A 20,766-nucleotide genomic window follows, 5' to 3' on the forward strand; every position below is an offset into this window, starting at 1 on the left:
AACAAATGTATTTATTTCAAACCCAGCTGGCACAATGGCATTTTGGAAGCGTCTTCAGATGCAAGCAGCTTTGGTCAGAGAAGAAAATTCATGGTTCCAAATTTGCAATTCATCGGACAATTAATTCCCCATTTCCAATCACAATTATCTTCTCAGGGGTAACCACAGCGTGAAACCACCACCATCTGCCTCTGGCATCATGGACAAGCGTGATAAAATAGGAGGCATTACTTTTGGATCAGCCCTCCTGTTGACAAACGCTTTTAAAACACCTTCAGAAGTGCACGGGAGAGCTACAGAAAAGGGAGGGGGAGGGAGAAACAAAAAATTCTCACCGAGAATAACCACAGCTTTGGGAAATTCTGAATAAATTTCCATTCTCTTTGCAGGTACTCCAGTGGCCCAAGGAGAATAATGTCTTTCAGCTCATGGTAAAGGAAATTTGTCGCTCGTAAGGGCATCACAAAGTCCTGCAGCCCAATCAGTGGTGAGTTTGCATCACCAAAGACGCAGACCAAGATGTGATCCTGCAGGTACAGCACTGCTTGGTTCTTGCAGCTCTGAATTGGAAACAGAATTCTGATAGAGCAGCTGATAGGATCATCAGATTTAAAATACCTCTTTGCCTTGTAACATCTACAAGTAGAATGAGAATCATAGAATCATAGAATCATAGAATCACCAAGGTTGGAAAAGACCTAAAAGATCATCCAGTCCAACCGTTCACCTATTCCCAATAGCTCCCACTAAACCATGTCCCTCAACACAACATCCAGCATATTTACCAAACAAAGTGTTTGTCCTTAAGTATTTGGATTCCAAAGGTATCCTACAACAAACTGGTTGATATAAGGCATCAAAATCACATAACACAGCAACAACAGTGGATATCAATTCCAGGTGCTTACTGACTCCTTTGTCCTGGTGTTTTTTCCCTGCCTATCTGTTCACATTTCTCAAATTAACTAATTAATGCAGTAGTGGGGAGGAAGTATTGCTTGGTATGTATGGCTGCTGTCTCGTGGTTGGTAGGTGGGATGGATCCCCAAAGCCAGGTCTGTCACAGGCACAGCACTGACAGCCACATCCACCAACCAGGAGCTGCAGGATCCATTCCCACAACTTTCATTCCTATGGCAGTTTTATTCCAAAGACAAACAAGGGTTTTTGTTTTTTTTTTTTGTCAGGGAGAAGTTTCCTGATGAGAGATTAGAATCATAACCAAATTAAATGATTGTCTCTAACTAATTAGATTAGTTTAAATTGAATAATGAAACCTTTAGCTGTATTTAATGTAACATGCCTGAAGACCAACGATTAGTCTACTGAATGAAGCTGAACAATTAAAAACACAATCTATTTTATGGCTTATTTTATAGGAACAATTGGAAAAACTATTACTGCTGAACTCTGCAGAGGAAATACACAATTGCAAGATCAACAGGAGCAGTCAGATTAGTGAATGAGCAGCAGGGTGAGGTGAGGCATTCCGAAGACACTATGGGAGGATGTAGGCCTTCCTACCAAGCTGGGGTCAGGAAAATGACCGTAAAATTCCATCAGTTCTTAAGCATCTATGCAGAAGAAGTGAAGATGCAAATTCACTAAAAACACTGAAGTGATTTAAGAATGCATACTTTAAGTAGAAGTCAAAGAAAATCGTATTTTTATGTGTTTAGATGCCCTGTGTTCTGCATGGATGTTCTGTAGGAACTTCTGTAAGGTATATGATCTAATTTTCCATTACTGCATGAAGTGCAAGAGCTATTACACACTTATTTTCTTTGTGGACATTCTTAAACCTCATAAAGAGCCTTTTGCACAGCCTAGCATAGCTACACAGAACCAGTACAATACCAAAGAGGCACATGGCAGTTGTAAGCCTTTTCCTCGTGTAAGCCTGCCTGTAAGATCTTTTCAAAACATTACCCTCCCATTCTCAGAGCTGAGCTCCCAGTCCTATTGGGATATTTGCCCATTTGTAATGACTAATCCTATTTTGGTGGTTGCTGGGCAATAGGGTCCTTTTATTTGCTTGGAAGGAAGCTGCAGCATTTCAAGCAGCATGAATTCCAGCCTGCTACAAGTCTCCCAGCTGGCAGAACAGCTTGAACATTCTGTATTTTTGATGAAATCTTTGATCACCTCATTGCAAGATTTGGTTGCCTACTCTCAGCTCTCTGGCAGCTCTGAGCACAACCTGCCATTTCTAGATAGGATTTGTTCTTTTACGGATTAGGCACATGAAATAAATAAGCCAAACAATATTAAAGGTACCCAGATCAATAGGGCAAGGGACACAAACGTGCAATGTTTCAAACGTTTTGTTAAAAAACAAAACAGGTATCAATGGGACCTTCCTTTGCACATCTGCTGAAATGCTCTCCAGAGATTGGATGCCTACCAAGCTTTAGATGAACACAGGAGGCATTACCGATCCCTTGTTACCTTGGAGATCCTTCTCTGTTCCCAGGTTACCACTTAAATTAAAGCAAATATGTCCATGGAATGAGATTCAGCTCCCATCAGTCTCTGGTCAAGACACTTTAACTGCAACAAGGGTTTGTGGTCTCAGCGTCTCTCCTTCAGAGCAGGGTCAGCTCAAGGAATGCATTTAAACAACAGTAAACCAGGAAGTGCTGTGCTCTCTGCTCAGATGAGCACTTTGGAGCCTAAGTTTATTCCTTGGAGGATAAGGAGGAATGTGTGAAATACTAAAGGCCACCACTGGACACCTACCAGAAGAGCTTCGTGCAGAGGAACAGCATCACACTGATGGAACCTTCCTGTTAGATACAAGGAAACTCTGTGGCTCTCCTCCTCCTCCTGAGCATGCAGGGCTCTGAAACAGAGAAAGCAGCTTCTGAGCTACAGAACAACCTCCAAGCTGAGATCACATCTCCAGCTGCTGCTGAGATGCCCTCCTCATTGATATTGCAGTGTTTAGATCCCTTAAATGGCAAGGAAAAGTGAGGATGTGTGATTCACAGGGGCTACGTGGTGGAGGAATTCCTATATCGGTTCAGTGGGTCAAACAAGGTGAAAAACATACCGTAACAAGTTTTTAATACAATCATTGAAATAGTCGTGATGTTCATGGCTGTTTGAGCTTGGTTCCTAAAAATATTTTAAATAATGAGTTCTTCAGTGGGGACATTCATTGAAACATAAATGTGGTCTCAGGAGCAAGAAGTTAGCAGGAATTTTTCCCTCATCTTCAGCAACTTTAAATAAGGCCCATATTGCAGAATCTTCTTCTGCTGATGGAAGAGACCTGTTTGCTCAGCACTCTCCACCTTCACTGTAGGTAGAGGAGCCCTGAGCAGTTGTCTTAGGAACAAAGCTTATTTAATCACTCTGGAACTGAAATAGCAACAATGAAAGAAACTTGCCATCTAGGATTACAGCATACACTGAACACAACAGCCTTAGTGGAGCTGTATGGCCAGGCAAGTGTTTGGTCCTGACATTGTTTTTCTTGTCCAATTCATCCTTATCTTGTCAATGCAGTATTGAGATTAACAGAGAGGAGGGGGGCTTTGCTAGAGGAAGGTGCCATTCACTGCAAGGCTTGCAAGGCAGATCGAGCTGTGCTCTGAACCAACCGATTTACATAGGAACTCAGCTTAAAACTTCTCAGCAAAGCAGCAGGAACCTGAGTTTTTACCCATTTTTGCACATGGCATTGTGGAGTTTGCAGGCTGTACCATGATGCCACGGCTGCACAATTAACCAATGCTCAGGATAAGCAGTTAAAGTCAATTATTTCAGCACAGCCATTGACTTTTCTATTCCACATCAGACTCTGAAAGATCAGGCTGGAGCTTCCTGGTGGTTTCTGCCTATTCCCCAGCTCTTGAACTAAGGGACATCCATTCACCACACGTCTCCTCCTCAGATAATTCATCTTTAGGCCACTGATTAAATGGCATTTTGGCAAGCTGAAGACTCTTCTCACAAGCTCTCTTTACTTGATTCACGTTCACCAATCAATCAGTGTATATATCTCTATCATAATAAAGACATCATCTATACACACAACTTGTCAGAAATGACAACTTCTCCTTTTAATATTATAGGAAATATATACACCCGGGAAGAAACACCTCGTGGATCCCCAAGGCAGGGGAAAGAGGAGAAGAAAGCAGGAGACCTGCTTTATCATAGCAGCACCCCCCTTGGCAAGGCCAAGCACACTCTCATTTAACAAACCATTCTTTAGTTTGGGGTTTTTCCTGTCACAAACTCCACAGATTACATGATCCTTCCAGAAATCTGATTTTCCTGAGACACTCATAAGTCATTCTGCATTGGACTCCAAGGAGCTTGAGGATGGGGGCACGAGAACTGATACGGTGTGGTACTCTACAGAGACAGAAATAGTCTCTGGCTGAGCTGCATGAGTTTCTTACTGCAGCTATTAGGTTATCTGGGTCACAAATTGAGTGTGTTGAGTGCACAGCTATCCATGCTTGCTCTCCTTGAGTCTAGAAAGCAAAGAGTGCCATTCAGAGGATGCTGTGCCTTGCCATGTCAGTGCTATTGCTCCCAGATCTGCACGTATCTTAGCCTCCTTTAGGGAGGAGCAGAGTTTCACACACATGCAATGGAAATTGCCATTGCCTGTGGGGCTGCTGCAAAGCCCCTTTCTCACTCCCAGGCCTGCACTATGAGAATACAGTGCTTATCTGGGCTCAGCTTATTCATCACCATGGATTATATCACTCAGATCGCAACGCATCAAAGTGTTCTCCCTACCTCACAAGGAACTGTGAGGCTTAATTAATTAATAACGCAGAGGTATTATGTGTCACTGCAAAGTGTTGTAATTTAGAGCATTCCATCCAATAATTAAAAAATATCAGGCAACAAGTAAAACCGATCTTAAAAATGAGTAGTTAATTTTTTTTAATTACATCCACTGAACCAAATCCGCCCCTAAGCAGTGCACATGTAATCCCAGTGAAGTCAGCATGGTTGTACAGAACTCACTGCAGTACAATAGGCAGTAGTTATCATTTATACCATAGCAGCTCTTAGAGGTTCCCCCCTTAGGTTTAGGGCTGTAGGCACGAATGACAAAGGCAAACTAAGCTGAGCTGAGAAAACAGCTTAGAGCAACACTGGCACTTAAAACACACAGGGAAAAGCTGAGTCCCAGTCTAACAGGCACTGCCCTATGCTGCATTCTCACATGCAGCCAGGATCCTCAGACAGCTCTGAGGGATGGAGCCTCAAAAAGAAACGAGGAGCTGGCAGTGCAAGAGGAACTCAGAATGCCCTGCATGGCTACACAGACAGACCAGTGGGGCTGCTTCACTCCAGAAGATGCCTTCTGCTTTTGGTGTCCAGCCTCCTCTTCCACACCCAACTTCCACCCCACCTACCCCCTGGCCAACACTCCACTATTAAAGGATCCACTGTTCAGCCATCGATGTAAGCCAGGTGTCATAACTCCAGCTCTTTTTTAATATAAGCACAGTTATTGTAGGAGAGCTGGTTACAGCTTCTGCAAGCAGACCTCACGTGTCAGAGCTCTGAGCCATCATTTCTGACAGAAAACAACAGCCCATTATTCATAGCATCCCTGATGAAATCTTTACTGAGGCTCCCCCCGAGGTTGCACAGCCTCTCATCAGCTCCAGCACATGCATGCGTTGTTCCTTCACTGCTCCTCAGGCTGGGCACGAGCTGGGTTTTAAAACCGAAGCCTGATTCTGCTACCCACACACAGAACAGCAGCTTACTTCGATTCCAGAAAGGCTGAGCAGAGAGTAGGACAGCAGGCAGCTCGAGGAAGGCAGGCAAAATTCAGCTCCTAATTATCAGATTAAAGCCTTAAAGCAGTTGTCACATATGAAGGGACAAAGTGGAATTTGGCAAACGGGAAGGGAAAAAAAATCTATATCTTCTCCTAATGATAACTAATCTCTGAAGACAACCTTGTCATTTTTTGAGAGCATCTCAACAGTTCCCTCTTTTTATTTCTTTTTTTTTTTTTTGGTCACCGCTTATCAAAATTTGCATGGCTAGTTAGTGGGTTAATTTAATTACGAGCAGCGTTTATGAACAGCCTGATGGGGGATCTGCAGAGGGCAATAGAATCTGTTCTTGAATTATGAAATTGCACACACTACACATCTGGAAGCCGTCATGGGACAGATCGCTGCCTTGTAAATGCGTGTTGAGTGTTACAATATTTTACTAAGCACTCCCAATCTGTCAAGGTTTACAGGAGAGTGGAGACTGAGAACATTTGGGATCATTTGTGGCTTAGAGCCATTAGCTACTTCCACCCACTTATTGTGACATTATTAAGAGCAAAATAATCTCAAGAGCAGAAGTTGGCGTGGTTGAGATCTTAGATAATAGGAGTGATATTCACTAAGGGTCACAAGCAGAGAGCCAGGACCTATTGGAACACAGGGCCATGCAGGACAGCACGCCAGGGCTGAGCTGGGAAATGTGTGCTGCTCCTCAGAGGGCCGACCCAGAGCTGTCAGCATTGGCACTGCAGGTCTGTGTAAGAGGGACTGCTCAGGAAATAGCAAAGGAGAAATGCTACCACAGCAACGTGATGCTGACCATTGCTTACTGTTGCCTTCCTCGGTGCTAAGAAGGGTGCAGTGCATCACATGTGACATAGAAGAGCTTGCACCTCAGATAGCCATGGACATGCTTGCAAATCTATCCATCAGAACAGAAAACATGAGCTGTACTGTGTGTTATCCCTTCCAAAACTCAAGCTCCCTGATTAAAAAACAATACCATCACTGCTGCATGACGTCTGGCTTACAATTACTGCCAAGGACAAGCAACCCCTGTTGAGCAGAAGGGCCGGTTAGCAACCACAGCCATATCACATAGAAGTCCATTTCTGGTTAGGCACACAAGGATGGATTTAATCCCATGAAATGCAATCCTCTGCTGAGAAAATCAAGACTTGGCCTGTGAAAGAAACTTTGCACCAAGTTTCCTCACCTGCTGGAGCCACAGCTCAACAAGATTTGGAAGACTTTACCTCCAAGGAGCTTTTGGCTCCTTATTAAGCTATTGCATACCTGCTTAATTCAAATCCCCATCCAATCATTAAATATGGCTTCTTTTTTTTTTCTTATGGGTCATTATGACGTGATTTATGGCATCAACGTAATTGTCAGAATTACTGTGGGTAATTAAAATACAAAACGCATGCTGCCAGAGGCTTCAGTCACTCTCAGCACCTCATTAAAAATCAGGAGCTGACCAAATTATAAATAGACTGGTCTGCACAAGTTCACAGGGAAAGCTAATTATGAAACTTCTCCTTATGCACTCAGAGCGCAGGCTATCAGTCATGCAAATTCTTTAAGTGATTATGCTATTGTATAACGTGGAATCAGATCAGTGCATACAGGTGGGTGCAACTCCAGTTACCACGGGCAGCACAACTGTACTCTGCATGGTGAATGTGAGCCCCTAAAATTCTTGTGTAAGCCCGATGATAGATGTGGGATAAGAGCCTGGGGAAGAGAGAAAAGAGGTGATTTCATGTGAAATACGGAAGAAACTGAGGAATGCATGGAGAAGTAGAAGTTGCAAAGATTAAGGTCTATAATGGTAAGGCTGAGAGAAACAATAAAGAATGTGAACAGAGGGGAAGAGAGCTTCTGTCTGCACAAAGCAAGTCAGGGCACATGCTGCACACCGCAGAAGTAGCTTTGCTCCATCAGACCTCTGCTAAAATATCTGATCCATCACGCTGATCCTTGAGCTGTGAGTTTCAGCAAAAAAAGAGAAAGATGTTATTGTTCCACGAGCAAGATGCAGCCAGGCTGCACCGCCAGAGCCATCTCCATTTATTTGGGTGTCTAAAGATTCACACAGACCGAAAAGAGTCGCGTTCCAAAAATAATGCTGATTTACATTGTGTACCTGTGTGAGATTTGAGGGTTGGGGATTTAAAAAGAGAAAGCTTGGGGGAAGGCATGCATGGACGATGTCCCTACCTGAATTTCCTAATCCAGAGACACCTCATTCACTGCAGGTGCATTTATCAGTTCATCACATCTATCGCTTCATCCAATCTGGCCTCCTGACTCCAACAGGGACTCCCCAAAAACACGCAGCAAACACACGAGCCTTGCACAACAGAAAGCAGAATACAAAATCTCCTCCTCTCCCTGGAGGAGCTCCCACTTTGACCTTCCAGAGCCCGAAGGATCATTCCCTATTCATCCCAAACTGCAGAAACGCCACCGGCGCCGTTCAGGAGGGATTCTTTATAACATTCCACCCCTGAAGCCTTTGAGATGCATCCACATCTCTCCACATTCCTATCAACCCTCTGAGATTTGGCCATCACCGAAACACCCCCTCCACGTCTTTCCCCATCCTAGCAATAGAAGTCAATCCAAAAGAACGTGAAACCTCATCTAACGTGAGGTTTCTTTGCTATCCCAACTGACTGCTACATTTTCCACGAGCCCCCACCCCGCTGTGTAAATACCAGGTAGTGAGCAAAAGCACAATGTGCCTGCTGACAAAGGGATCTCGCTCACTGTAACAACACTTCCTCCACCTCTATCGAGCTCCTTTTTCTTGAGAACACAGTTTTACACTTGTCCTTCATACAAATAACCCGAGGGTGGGAATTATTCAGAAGGCTCGTGTTTGACACCCCATCTGTTCATTTCTGACAGCGATATATAATGTAAGGCTATAAAAACTTGAAAAATAATGCAACATAAAAAGGGATTGACTCGGCTCCAAGAGGCCATAAACGGTAACAAATACCATTGTATGATTTATTTCATGCTGTAATCTTTACAGTAAGTCATCTTTCAGACATTTCCTTGTGACAGGTTTTAATAATATTAATGCCCAGAGCAATCCAAATCATCGCCAATAGACATATTTATCAAGCTGCCAATCCAAGTAAATGAAATTCTATAAGCAATAATGTAACATGTTTAAAGGAAGCTAATAAAACAAGTCAGGAGAGAAATATTACTGTAAAGTATTCTCTCTCTAATCCGGCCCTGGATTTTATACAGCCGTAATGCAAATCTTTCCCTCTGTGATTTATCGCTCCAAAAATACCAATGACCTTTTTGGGAGCTCCTGCACAGCCCTTCTCACACATTTATAAAGGCTGTGATGCATTCTGCCAGATTAGCTGAGCTGGAGCACTCAGCATTACTGCTTTGTTTTGAGCTGCCTTTGGTTTGGGGAGTGATGGGCAGCGTCAGAGTGGGATCTTAAGTCTTAAAGATTTATTTGGCACTGACAAGCCCTAACATAGGCTTGGCAACTCAGCAGGTATTTATTAGCAATTATCCTGGCAGTAGATAAATTACAATTAAGACAGAGCTAAAACTTGTTTCTTTAGCCTGGGCTCCCCTTTAATCTAATTCAGTTTTTATTAATCCTTCTCCTGGCTGAAGCGCTTTTACACTGAGACAAAAGGGAAGGAGATGCTGCAGAGTTGCACACGCGGAGCCCTTGCTCACAAACACCCTTTTATGCCTCACCAGAAACTGAACAGGAATGAAAAACGAGAGTCAACAATTCAGCAGAACACACACCATTCAACTTGCCATGCCTTAGGCAAGGCTGCGGAGAAGCCACGAGTAGTAAAGCAAAGTGCATCGATGCCCCATAAGCATGGAAGGAGCCTGGGGAGGTCTTCATGCGTTCCTTCTGGATGAACTTTGTAGCTCATCCAGTCCTAATCCTCTTGGTTTGTGGTTTTTTGTTTGTTTTTCTTGGTTATTGTTGCCACTGTGTTCAGTACTGGTTTATGACTTAATATTCTCTTAATGACGTTCTTTCCCCGATCTGATGATTTCCAATGAGAAAGAAAAAGAAGAGTGTATGGACATGGGGTGCATAGGGCTGGGGGAGATATCTGTCATTATAACAGCCTACAACACCAGAAATATCACCGAGACACCGATGAAATGGGCTTTGAGTCTGATAACAGGCCAGGTCCAATTCTTTCTCACTGCGCTTCACCGCATTTCCCTGAATTACGGTTTGATTAAACTTTTCATTGATCTGCTCATACGTAAACCCTGCTCGACCTCAGATGCAACATTCCGATTTTCTGAACAGAAATGAAGTATTTAGCAGGCTAAATATCCCAACAGAAAAGTATTTTCAAGTGGGCCCACGAAGGGATGTCCAAAGTCCTTCTGATAGCACTGCCTGCTGCACACAGCAATCCCCTGGCTGCACCCTGACGTCTCAGGGACTTGTGTTCAAGCCCCCCATCCTCTCTGCATCACGCTGTGGTTTGCCATTCTAAATCAAACAGAGCAGAGATTTGAACTTGGAGCTCCCCTTGGCCGCTGTCCCAGCCATCCTAATTTGGATAAGGAAGGTCAGTGTTAGCTTTGCTATTAGCAGAACAGCCCGGGTGGAAAAGCTCGGCTTAATCTGAAAATGGGCAACTGCATCCGATTCTAGATCAGGTTTTAATAATAATAATAAAAAATGACTTGGGATAGATTTGAGAGCTGTAATGTTATGAAGGGTCGGCTCCCAGCAGCTGTATTTTGCACTGAGTTTTCCTCTCTGACTTTTGAGACCTCACTTCACCCTTCCCTCCTTCCCTTCACCACTGTTTAAGGCTGAAATCCTTTTAATGGTGTACGCATCCAACATCCAGCCCAACAGGGCTCCAGTGGAAGCCTCAAGGCACTGCTGTAATACAAATAATAAATACTGCAACTAATAACAGTGTGGTAAAATCCCTTCCCCAGGGAAGCGCTGGAAGACCATTCCCTGGCGTCACTTAAAACTAAACAGCAGAAAACATCCCAGCCCTGACTGGGGAGGATGTGGCGTCGTTTTGATACGGTGATGAGGGAGAATATCTTGATGGGGATGGGAACAATTATTTATCTGCACATTTGGCCATTTCTTTAGGGGATTTCAGGATATCTCTTAGTAACAATTCTGTTCCTCACTGCTAAGCAGCCGCAGCAGCAATCTCTGGGAAAATAAATAAATAAGAGCTGCATAATCCCCAAGGTGTAATCCCAGAGTACGGAAACTCACTTCACTTAAATACCTCCCTCTGGCATAATTGACTTTTCATGCGCATGTTAATAATGGCATTTCAGCAGGTTGTGAGGGTTTGTTCTTCTCTCTCCCTTTGGTAAATTATGTTATTGGGCATGAGGAGGGGGAGGGCCATGTTATAAATCTAATTATGCTTCCGTTTATATTTAACAAGTCAGCACAATCTGCTAGTATGTGTGTATGTATTTACCATGCAGTCCCAATATTTACAGCTGACCTAATTGGTTGTAGGACAGCAGCACTGAGCAACGTTTTATTGTCCTGATAGCATGTATGTGCTGGGGACAGCTGCTAAGATGCAAAGCTCTCCAGAGGACGCCTTACAATCCTTGCCATACTGACATTTGCCTTTGCTGCTGAAGCACAAGATGGGATTTCGCAGGGAGGGGAGATACTATTTATTAAACCTCTTCAGTTCTACAGTGACTGCAAATTGCTCACAAGCAGAAATGAGGTAAGAAATACTGGTTTGTGCACCTCTTCCCCTGCTAGGCTCCTGTCTACTCACTGCAAATTCTAGCATGATGCTATTTGCCAATATGTCCTGTCACCTTCTCTAGTGGATGTAGGAAAAGCGTAACAGCTTGCTGTCACTGACAGCTCAGTTTCAGACCATGATACTCTTCCTTATGCTGAATATAGCAGCTCAGGTTATGAGGAGTTCCAATGCAAGTCAAGTGGGACTGCTCAGCAAACTAAGTACACTGTAGCTAAAACATTGCAATTCACACCTCGGCTCAGACAGAAGATGACTACACTGACACTGCTCTGTGAAACCTGCTGGGAAATCAGATTCCTCCAGCCAGGAAGCATTCAGATGGCATAGAAGGGACTCCTAGCATGCACTGCTGATGTTAGAGAACAAGGCTGTTGGGTGGGATTTCTCCTGGATCACCAATTGGCTTTAGAGCAAACCAGAGGTTGTTACTCTTCCATGTTGCTCCCAACAGCACAACGCAATTAAGCATCTGAAGAACAAGCATAACTCAGTGTTGGCTATTCACAGTCCTGCATCCAATTACTCTTGTCTTCACCCTGCTCTCTGAAAAGCAGCAGAATAAACGTGTTCATGATTCCTCTGCTGTTATTTTGCTTCCAACTAGAGTGCAGTAAGCACTTTGTTGAGGTGTACCAACCCCTCCTTTCACTTTTCCATTGTACCTCAAATTGGTATCACAAGTTCACTGTATCTCATGTATGCTTATAGGCTTTGACCCTCCAGGAGAGTGTTAGAGCTGAGGATTTGGATGCATAGAAACAGTTGTGCTTTCTAGACTGATCAATTAATCAGGATAGGGAGAAGCCATAAACCATCCACTAACAATAGCAGAAGAACTAGGAAACAGGCTGTTCCTGTTTCCCACACAGATTCTCAATGAGTAAGTTCAGGAAATGCCTGCTCAGCACTCACACAGCTTTACATTTCTTACCCATCAACAAATCTCTGAGGTGGAAGGACACTTAGGGACCTTGACGTTGCAGGCTCTCCATCCAAAACAAGCAATTCTCCATAGGATTTCAGTTTCTCTGGAACAAAGGCAATGAAACAAAGTTGGGTTCCTTCTGGACAGCCCTTGGTTGTACTTAGACTGTGTCTGCAAATGGTCATTATACCATTTGAAGCTTCTGACCTGGCCTCAGAAATGCTGGGCAAAGGAGCTTTGAATTGGTTATTCACACAAGTGGTCAGAAATACAGCAGTGCTACAAAACAGTATTTCTATCTATATGTGTTGAATGGTCTTAAACGTGGTGAGAGCATCCTTACTGCAGCATCTCATTCCAAAGTGGCTCCTTTTCTTTGTGAAGCTCAGTTCTCTACAAAGGAAAAATTAGCCAGAATGTAGGCAGAGTTCATCCTCACCGCTGTACTGTCCTGGCTTGAAATTATTAATTAGTCTATCCTCATGTTGTCTCTGAGAGTTGAAGCTGTTACAGCTGCAACCCTTTCCCAACAGGAAACCAAACTTCAGTAAGGTGGGTGGCCTGCAGTCCCAGATTGAATCTGAGGAAACAGATCAAGAAAATGAGCTTGGGCTTCCCAAATCCTAGAGCAGCAATTTAACAGCTGGAACATCTTTTCTCTGACATTTGATCAAGTCCTTTCTGGGCCATAATCTGAGGTCACGGGCCATTAAGACCAGCATTAGAACATTAGGCAGTGACTCGAAGATGTACAGCAGCACCCTCGGAGGTTTTTAAGCCCCTACCTGCACCTCCTGCTTTCCACAGCGATGCAGCAGGCTCAGAACACAAAAAGCTATTCCTTGCACTCCCCTGGCCTGTATCTTTGTTGCTAATCTGCATTCCTCCTCTTATCAGCATTTGACAGAAGGCACAAAGCTTTTCGTGTCACATGTGTCCAAACATGTCCAATGCATTCAGGTGGGGAAGGAAAGGGTGGACTGCAAGAACTTTCAGACACAGAGATCTTTATCTCACCAACTGACAGGTGAATCCTCTCATACCATCAGCTTCCTTGTTCATTGCAGCTATTGCCAAAGCACACTAACCCAGATGGAGCTGCTAGTGATTCTAAACATACCCTGGCAGACAAGGGGACGTCTCTGAATAGGCAATTTGTCAGCCTTAAGCTGTAATTGTTCTGCACAGGTGTGCTGAACACAGGTGCATTTGGCCTTGGTAACAGGATAGCTCCTTCTACAGCCCTGTGTTCAATGAGGTGGGAGCTGGAAGGGCAGAGAGGGAGCTCTCCAAGGATGCCCTGTGACACCCGATCAATCCTGCTAGGTCAAGCTTCATTAAAGTATCATAAGACAAGTCACAGAATAGAGATCCTTAACAGCCTGTCTTACATGGGCAGCAATACGTAAATGTCTCCCAAAACAAGATATTTCATTTTGTTTTAACCTACAGCCCTCAAATTAGCCATTCACACTAGTTAAAATAGCAATACGGTTGCTCCTTTAACTAAAGTTCACAATCTCAGGCTCCTGTATTAGCTTCTTATTCACGACAGTGAACTTTATCTTCACCAGCTTCACCTCCCTGTTTCCACTGCAGGCATTGGAAGCATCCTCACCTGCACTAGCTGGGGGTCTCCTGCATCTAACCTCCATTAATTCCATTCTCCCACAGTGAGCCTGGAGGCATCCAGGACACGAAGTACTGCTTCAACTGGGTTATATTGAGAAGGGAGGAATCAATCAAAGTGTCTGCAGTTAAGCTCCAATCCATCTGGAATCCTGGAGAAAACTGATGGCAAGGTCTTTTGGCTGGCAAAAGTCCTGATCCAGCTCAGCCAGCCATCCTCTCTACTGCATATCTGGTGCAGAACTGCAGGTTTGCAAACAACTGCTCTTTACTAATACGCATCCTAAAATGCAATCTTGTCCTTTTAAAACCTGAGCTTGCCTAGGAAAGCAGAATAAAACCACCCAGGTGGAGAGAGTTCCCACAGCACCGATGCATTTCTACTCCTTTGACACTGACTTTCATGAAGATGTCTTCTACACTTAAAGAAATCTCTTTTCTGGGAGGTAGATGGCTTTCAGGGACCCCAGCTGCATCTAAGCTGATAAGTGTGTGGGACTGAAAATGGGCTCCAGCTTCCCTTCCTACATGACATTACTACACGGAGTCCTCCAGGTGTCAGTATGTTTGCGCTCGCTGCGTGAATGAGTTCCGCCTTCATCTCTGCCATCTGCAGCTCGGAGGCATGTTTTGTAATGGGGCTTGGCTGCCATCTGCTGTTTAAATTACTTGCAAGTGTTAGAAACGAGCAGAAGTCCGTGTGCGCTCATGTTTAAGCTCCTTCTCAACTCCTTAAACCAAAGCGCCATCTCCACGGAGGGGAAAAATTCACAAGTGGTCATAGATGTGCAATTTGGCCTTTCGTGCCTCGCATTGCTGCAGTTAAACATAAATCAGAGGGCACATTTTCTACTTCAGCAGAAACCCGAACCGTAGCAAAGCCCAGGAATTCCCTGAAGGTGGAGTTTGAGGTGATGAAAGCACACGATGCTCTGCTTTGGTTCAGATTAATCTGTTCTCTCAGTCTGCAGAGCAAACGCCATCAGATGCTGCCACATTCCTTACACAAACCCCACAACGTTTTTCTGACTTCACATTTCAGGTTCCCTATTGTCACGATGGCCAGGACGTAGATGCACCTCCTTGACCAAAAAACTATCACAAACTGGGCACAGAGCTCTTGTTTCATCCAGCTGTGCCTTTTGCTTTGACTATATATACTGATGAGATGTTTGCTTTGGTCTCTGCAGTTAAAAACCTGCATACTGTGATAAACCTGTTAATAATTAGGGTGAAAATCCTCACCGGTGTATTTTGTCCTGTTCTTTTTTAGCCAAGAAGCTTTGACTCCTAAAGCAAAGCACAAAGAAGCCTTTAAAGATCTACTGTAAGATTTATTAGTGTAACCAGAAAGATCCTTGTTTTACCAGATAAGGGCTGTTCCAACCTGTTCTTATTCTTAGTATCCTCATTAACTGTGATAAGTAGTTAATAAATATACAATTAACAGATATTGATTTGGCTCTTTTTAAAGTCAGAAATGGACTTAACCAACGTACCTGAGAAAGTTTTTGAGTGACGTTTGCTTCCACACTGACATTTCTCAATCTGCTCTGGATCCTGGATGTCACCGTGGCAAACTCTGCAATAGAAATGTGCCCTGGAAAACAGAAGTGAATCAGGAAGGAATGAATTATGCTTTACTGATCAGATAATCAATGCTCCCGAAACTATTTTTTCGTTCCAGAAGTTTTTCTTCACAAAACAGTAATAAAGCACCTTACCTTTTGACTTCTGCAAGAGAATGAGCAATAAAAAAGCCCATTGTATTCCGGTGAAGCTTTATCTGTGGAGATGGATTGATCAGGATGGCACTGTGTGGAGAAACCATACAAAGAGTAATGATGGTTTGCCTGCCATTAACCACCTCTGCTGTGGGAATTCAGCCTGGATGATCATAGCAGCCCCCTCCCACCTTAACTTTTATTTTAATTCCCTTTGTTATAACTCTTAGGACCCATGTGAGTTTCTTTTTCCCCTCTTGCTTTCTCTTTCCATCATTCTATTTTCATCCAGGCAACATATGAGCTCAAGATACATTAGATGGAGCTATGGCCTGTTTTCCATTAGCGCTGAGCACTTCCAACATGCACTGTCTGCTCTCAGCATAGGGTTCATTCACCACTTGCAGAGGAGTCTCAATCTATTTCTCACAGCAGTCCCTACAACTCCTTTGTTTTCAGAGTTTCTATTCTACAGCCATTTCCTTCATAAAAGTGGAAAGAGTAATAATTGCACTCAATAGTCTGCATTTTCTGGATGATTTCTCAAGCTTTGTAAAGATCTATGGCACTCATTTACTCCCCTTTCTGAACTAGTTCCAGCTCCCCCATTAGGATGTCTTGTATTTCATCATTAGAACAGACGGAGAGTGTTATCTGGCCTGGGACCAGATCAGCTTCAGACAGCAAAAGCTCTGCTGCCAGCATTGACAAATTATCCCTTTATGACAATGCTTGATAGCATTTAGGAGCTAAAACTCATGTGTTAAAAAAAGAAGAACAAAAACCATGAGAAGGCGTTTCTATTATCCATGAAAATAAATATGCTTGATTTGCTCCAAATCAAAGGGAGATCTATGATGGTTATGCTGACTGTGTGTGGAACAGAAGGTGAGAATCCTCCATCTCTTGTTTGATTATCAGTGAGAAGAAAGGAGGCAAAATGTGGTGAAATTCACCCTGGCATGTAAGCAACCAGGAATCACATCCTTACCCCATATAACAATTAGTGTGCACAGGAAATGAAGAGGTGCATAAAGTCTGTGCAGACCTGGGAGCAAATCTGAGTTCTTTGGAAAGCATCAGTTTTGGAATATTGACTTTTTACTAAGAGAGAATTCCCCCAGTTACCTCTCTCCTTGACTGCCAAACTTGAGCTCAATCCCCAAGAGGATAAGGTTCAGTTTTACAAAGCACAACCTGGAGAAAGAGAGCAAGTCAGCCACGCTATCAGCCAGAAAGGTACATCTGGAAGGAAATAACAGAAAAATGTCCACATCTGTACCACATACCGACAAACCTCTATAAAAGTCATGTCTGCAAAGTCATTGGAGAGCTGAAGAGCCATGACTTTGTAGTCTTTGTCTCCCAGAAGCATCTTGTCCTTCAGATGTTTTCTCTTTGTCTGAAAGAATCGATCATAAAGATGATGTATTTATCCAAGGCAAAGCAAGTAGGATGTGTAACCTAACACTGGGACATTGCTCCAATACCACATGATATCACATCAAAGGCCCTCGGTTACTGGCAGCAGAAAGACATCTGCTGTACATTGTCAGAAACAATATTGGAGTTCATATACAACAGATCAGGGAAGGTCTTAATTCTGCTGGACACTTCCAATTCGTATTCATACAATCATAGAAAAGCCTGGGTTGAAAAGGACCACAGTGCTCACCCAGTTCCAATCCCCTGCTATCTGCAGGGTCGCCAACCAGCAGCCCAGGCTGCCCAGAGCCACATCCAGCCTGGCCTTGAATGCCTCCAGGGATGGAGCATCCACAACCTCCTTGGGCAACCTGTTCCAGTGCCTCACCACCCTCTGTGTGAAAAACTTCCTCCTAATACTCAACCCAAACCTCCCCATGTCTCAGTTTAAAACCATTCCCTCTTATTATCATTGAAGAACAGGCGTCAATACTGCAATCAAAGTATCACGGTCATTTTATGACTGCGAAGTACTGGGAATGCATTGTTTGAGGAAAGTGAGGCTTTATTTTGCAGTTATTTGGGTCTTATGTGTACCAGCTATAACTGCAGGAGAGCTGCAATGATTTGATGAGCAGTGAAGGCCTATTCTGCGCCTTTTTGCTTGCTCCTCAAGGTAGCAGTGTGACTGAGGAAGGTTTGTTTATATCAAGGGAACATCCTGCTACTGACAGCTCCTTTGGCTTCTACACCACCACTCATTACTTCACAGTACACGCCATTCTCTTGGCACGTGAATGCCTTCTGCATAAAACTTAATAGGCTGTTAAGAGTTTTTGCTTTCCAAACAAAAATTATGTGATGGACTTTTTAATTGAGAAAAGCATCACGACAGAAGTTGGCTGAGCTTTCACAGTACGCCCTAAAAACTTCAAATAACAGCTTAGCTAACTTTGCTGTGACCCAGGGAAGCATTTGGACCTGAGAAACAGCACATCTATCAAACAGCACTTTGACTACAAACAGCAGACCAAGAAAAAACTTCTATATTTATTCCACCCGATATTCATATGCTTTGCTCAAATAAATTCTGCATATGAAAAGCCCCTGAATACAGGAATAACAGTCCAATTTAATGCTTTGTTCTGAAGATTGAAGTATCACACACAGCCACTAGGTGATAGCAAAAGCATTTCCACTGCAGGACTGGCAGCCTTGAGGGCTGTTTGGGCAATTTCATGCCCAGCAGTCACGTTTGTATGTTTTTCTGCTTGTCTTAATCATGTCAAAGGATTTACCTCTGTATTCTCTTTCCCGATGAACAAACTGGTCAGGAGAGTGGACAAACCAGGAACCAGGCAGCTCTGTGCCATGAATCCCAACTTCAGCTCAGCAAAGCAGATGATGCTGTCTCCTGTGCTCCAGTCCCAATTGGGTATGTTTGGCAGGTATACCTGTTTCAGTGTAGGAGAGCAATTACAGATCAGCCCAGCAATGGGCAAGGCCAATGTTCCTGTACAATGGTCATCCTTGTCTTTTTTTTGCATTTGCCATTGCATTTTTTGACAATGGAACGCACCAAGTCTAAAGCAGACTTCTGATTTCGAGGTTCTTTTGGTTTTGTCTTTCCTTTAAATGTTGAACCGCACGTTTACTGGCAGCTTTGACAAAAACAACAAAGAAATGGTTGCTGTTTATTTTTAACAGTGTTGAAAGATATTCCAGCTAGGTAGTGGCTGTATGAGTAAGAGGCATTGCACAATATCTCTGCCTTCTCCAAATAAGAGCCTTTGATTCCATAAAAGCCAGGATTACAACTGTAACACCCTACTGAGACAGACCATGGCCATACCTTGTTACGGGACTGGATTATCTGTAAAATGACTCTTGTTTTGGGGTAGTGATTCTTGATTGACAGCACTCTGTATGAAAGATATAACTTTAGATTAATATGCTTCCTTCTGGCTACGACCCCTCATTTTTCAAGTCCTGCTAAAGGAGTTGGACTTCCCGACCTGAACCTCTACTTCTGTAGATGCCCTACAAATGGAAAGTAAAGATGATCCAGTTTGGAACTTGGACTTCTGGACTGATTTTGGGGGGAGAATACTACTACAATATTAGCCATCATATTCACAAAATCCAGTAGTACTACAAGAACTCATTTCAAGTCTGACTGCTACAAAAATGCTTAGGCTATGAGACCTGACAGCAGAGCATAACTATTTCCAGAGTAAAACAGAGAGACTCCTTGACTGCTGATATTCAGGATAGCGAAGGAAATAATTACACTATATTTAGTAATATTATATTCTGTGCAAGACTGCACAGCTGCTACCTGTCTTAGCCCTTCAAAGCATCTGATAAAATCATAGCAGAAAGCAGTCAGTTGGCTTTCAGAGTTCTCCTGACAGAAAAAAAAAGAAACTTGATGGGACAAATATGCTCTGCTGCCAGCTGCACTATCCGTGTCACTGTTAATATCAATCAGACAGAGAATGAAAGCACTGGAGTATCTCATCCTACCTCATGATATTGGAAATGTCTTCAGTATAGGGTTCTGGAGCGCAAACATCTGCTAGAATGAGACAAGCATTTGCAGACTCCATCTGTATCCCACAGGAGAAAAGTTAAATCAGGGTTTAATCCCATATGAAGAACAGCAATCTCTAATAGTGGCATGTGTCTTTAGTTAAAGACTTGCAGAAGGTCATCATGATCCTATTACTTTGGAGCTGTACACACGCCAGAATGTTTCAGCAGTGACACAGCTCCAGTCAAACGTACAGGGTGTAATGCATGTTTGTATTTTCAAAGTGCTGGAACAGATGAAATTTACGGTTTCTTGGGCTAACATCTTCCTAGAAGAGGTTACAAAAGCCAGGCAGCAGAGCTGTGTTCTTCCCCAGCAAAGTCCAACCAAAGCTCTTCCAAGGGTCAATATTTGGGCAGGTCAGAAGAAACCTGGCTCTCCCATCTAATTAATATTTGGGATCTATGGCGAAACTGGTAACAAAAAAATAGTTCCAGTTATGGTAGAGTTCTTATGGTCTTCTGGGAACCGGATGGAGATCCACCACTGAATTTCAGGTTACTAACCACCAGAAACCACAGTAAAATTAAAGCTAGTGGGGGGATTTTTTTGTTGGCTTCGTTGTTTTTTTCTTTATGCCAACTCCATTCCTCTCGCTTCTATTGGAATATTTTACTGCCTCTTCAACATCTCAGAACATGAGGCCTCTTCCCTGGATGTTCATGAACGCAACTCAAACACGATGCACACTTGCAAGAAGAGGTAACTAAGAGCTACTGCAATAATTTAGGTCTTATTTCCAGAAATGCTGCTGCCCAAAAAATATCTGTTTTAAAACCAGTTGATCGGTTTGGCTTTGCCTTTATTTTTCATGGTTCAACACTTGAAATACTTCTAGTCTGAAAAGTCTGTTATGCTCTCACATCTTCAGTTCCCAGGAGTGCTATATTGGTATGCAAAAGGT

General features: G+C 43.3%; 1 protein-coding gene across 1 annotated transcript in view; it reads right to left on the bottom strand.

The window, feature by feature from the left end:
* Nucleotides 1-20,766, bottom strand: part of KCNU1 (potassium calcium-activated channel subfamily U member 1) — a gene marked incomplete at both ends in the record, with an annotated part of 40,803 nt that overhangs the window by 10,844 nt on the left and 9,193 nt on the right. Inside the window, 10 exon segments of the mRNA XM_079547428.1 lie at nt 336-560; nt 2,740-2,842; nt 12,498-12,594; nt 15,620-15,720; nt 15,845-15,934; nt 16,973-17,041; nt 17,134-17,246; nt 18,568-18,723; nt 19,122-19,191; nt 19,796-19,878. Of these exon segments, the coding sequence (XP_079403554.1) occupies nt 336-560; nt 2,740-2,842; nt 12,498-12,594; nt 15,620-15,720; nt 15,845-15,934; nt 16,973-17,041; nt 17,134-17,246; nt 18,568-18,723; nt 19,122-19,191; nt 19,796-19,878 (1,107 nt within the window).

Source organism: Tetrao urogallus (assembly GCF_951394365.1).
Source record: "Tetrao urogallus genome assembly, chromosome: 27".
Lineage (NCBI taxonomy): Eukaryota > Metazoa > Chordata > Aves > Galliformes > Phasianidae > Tetrao > Tetrao urogallus.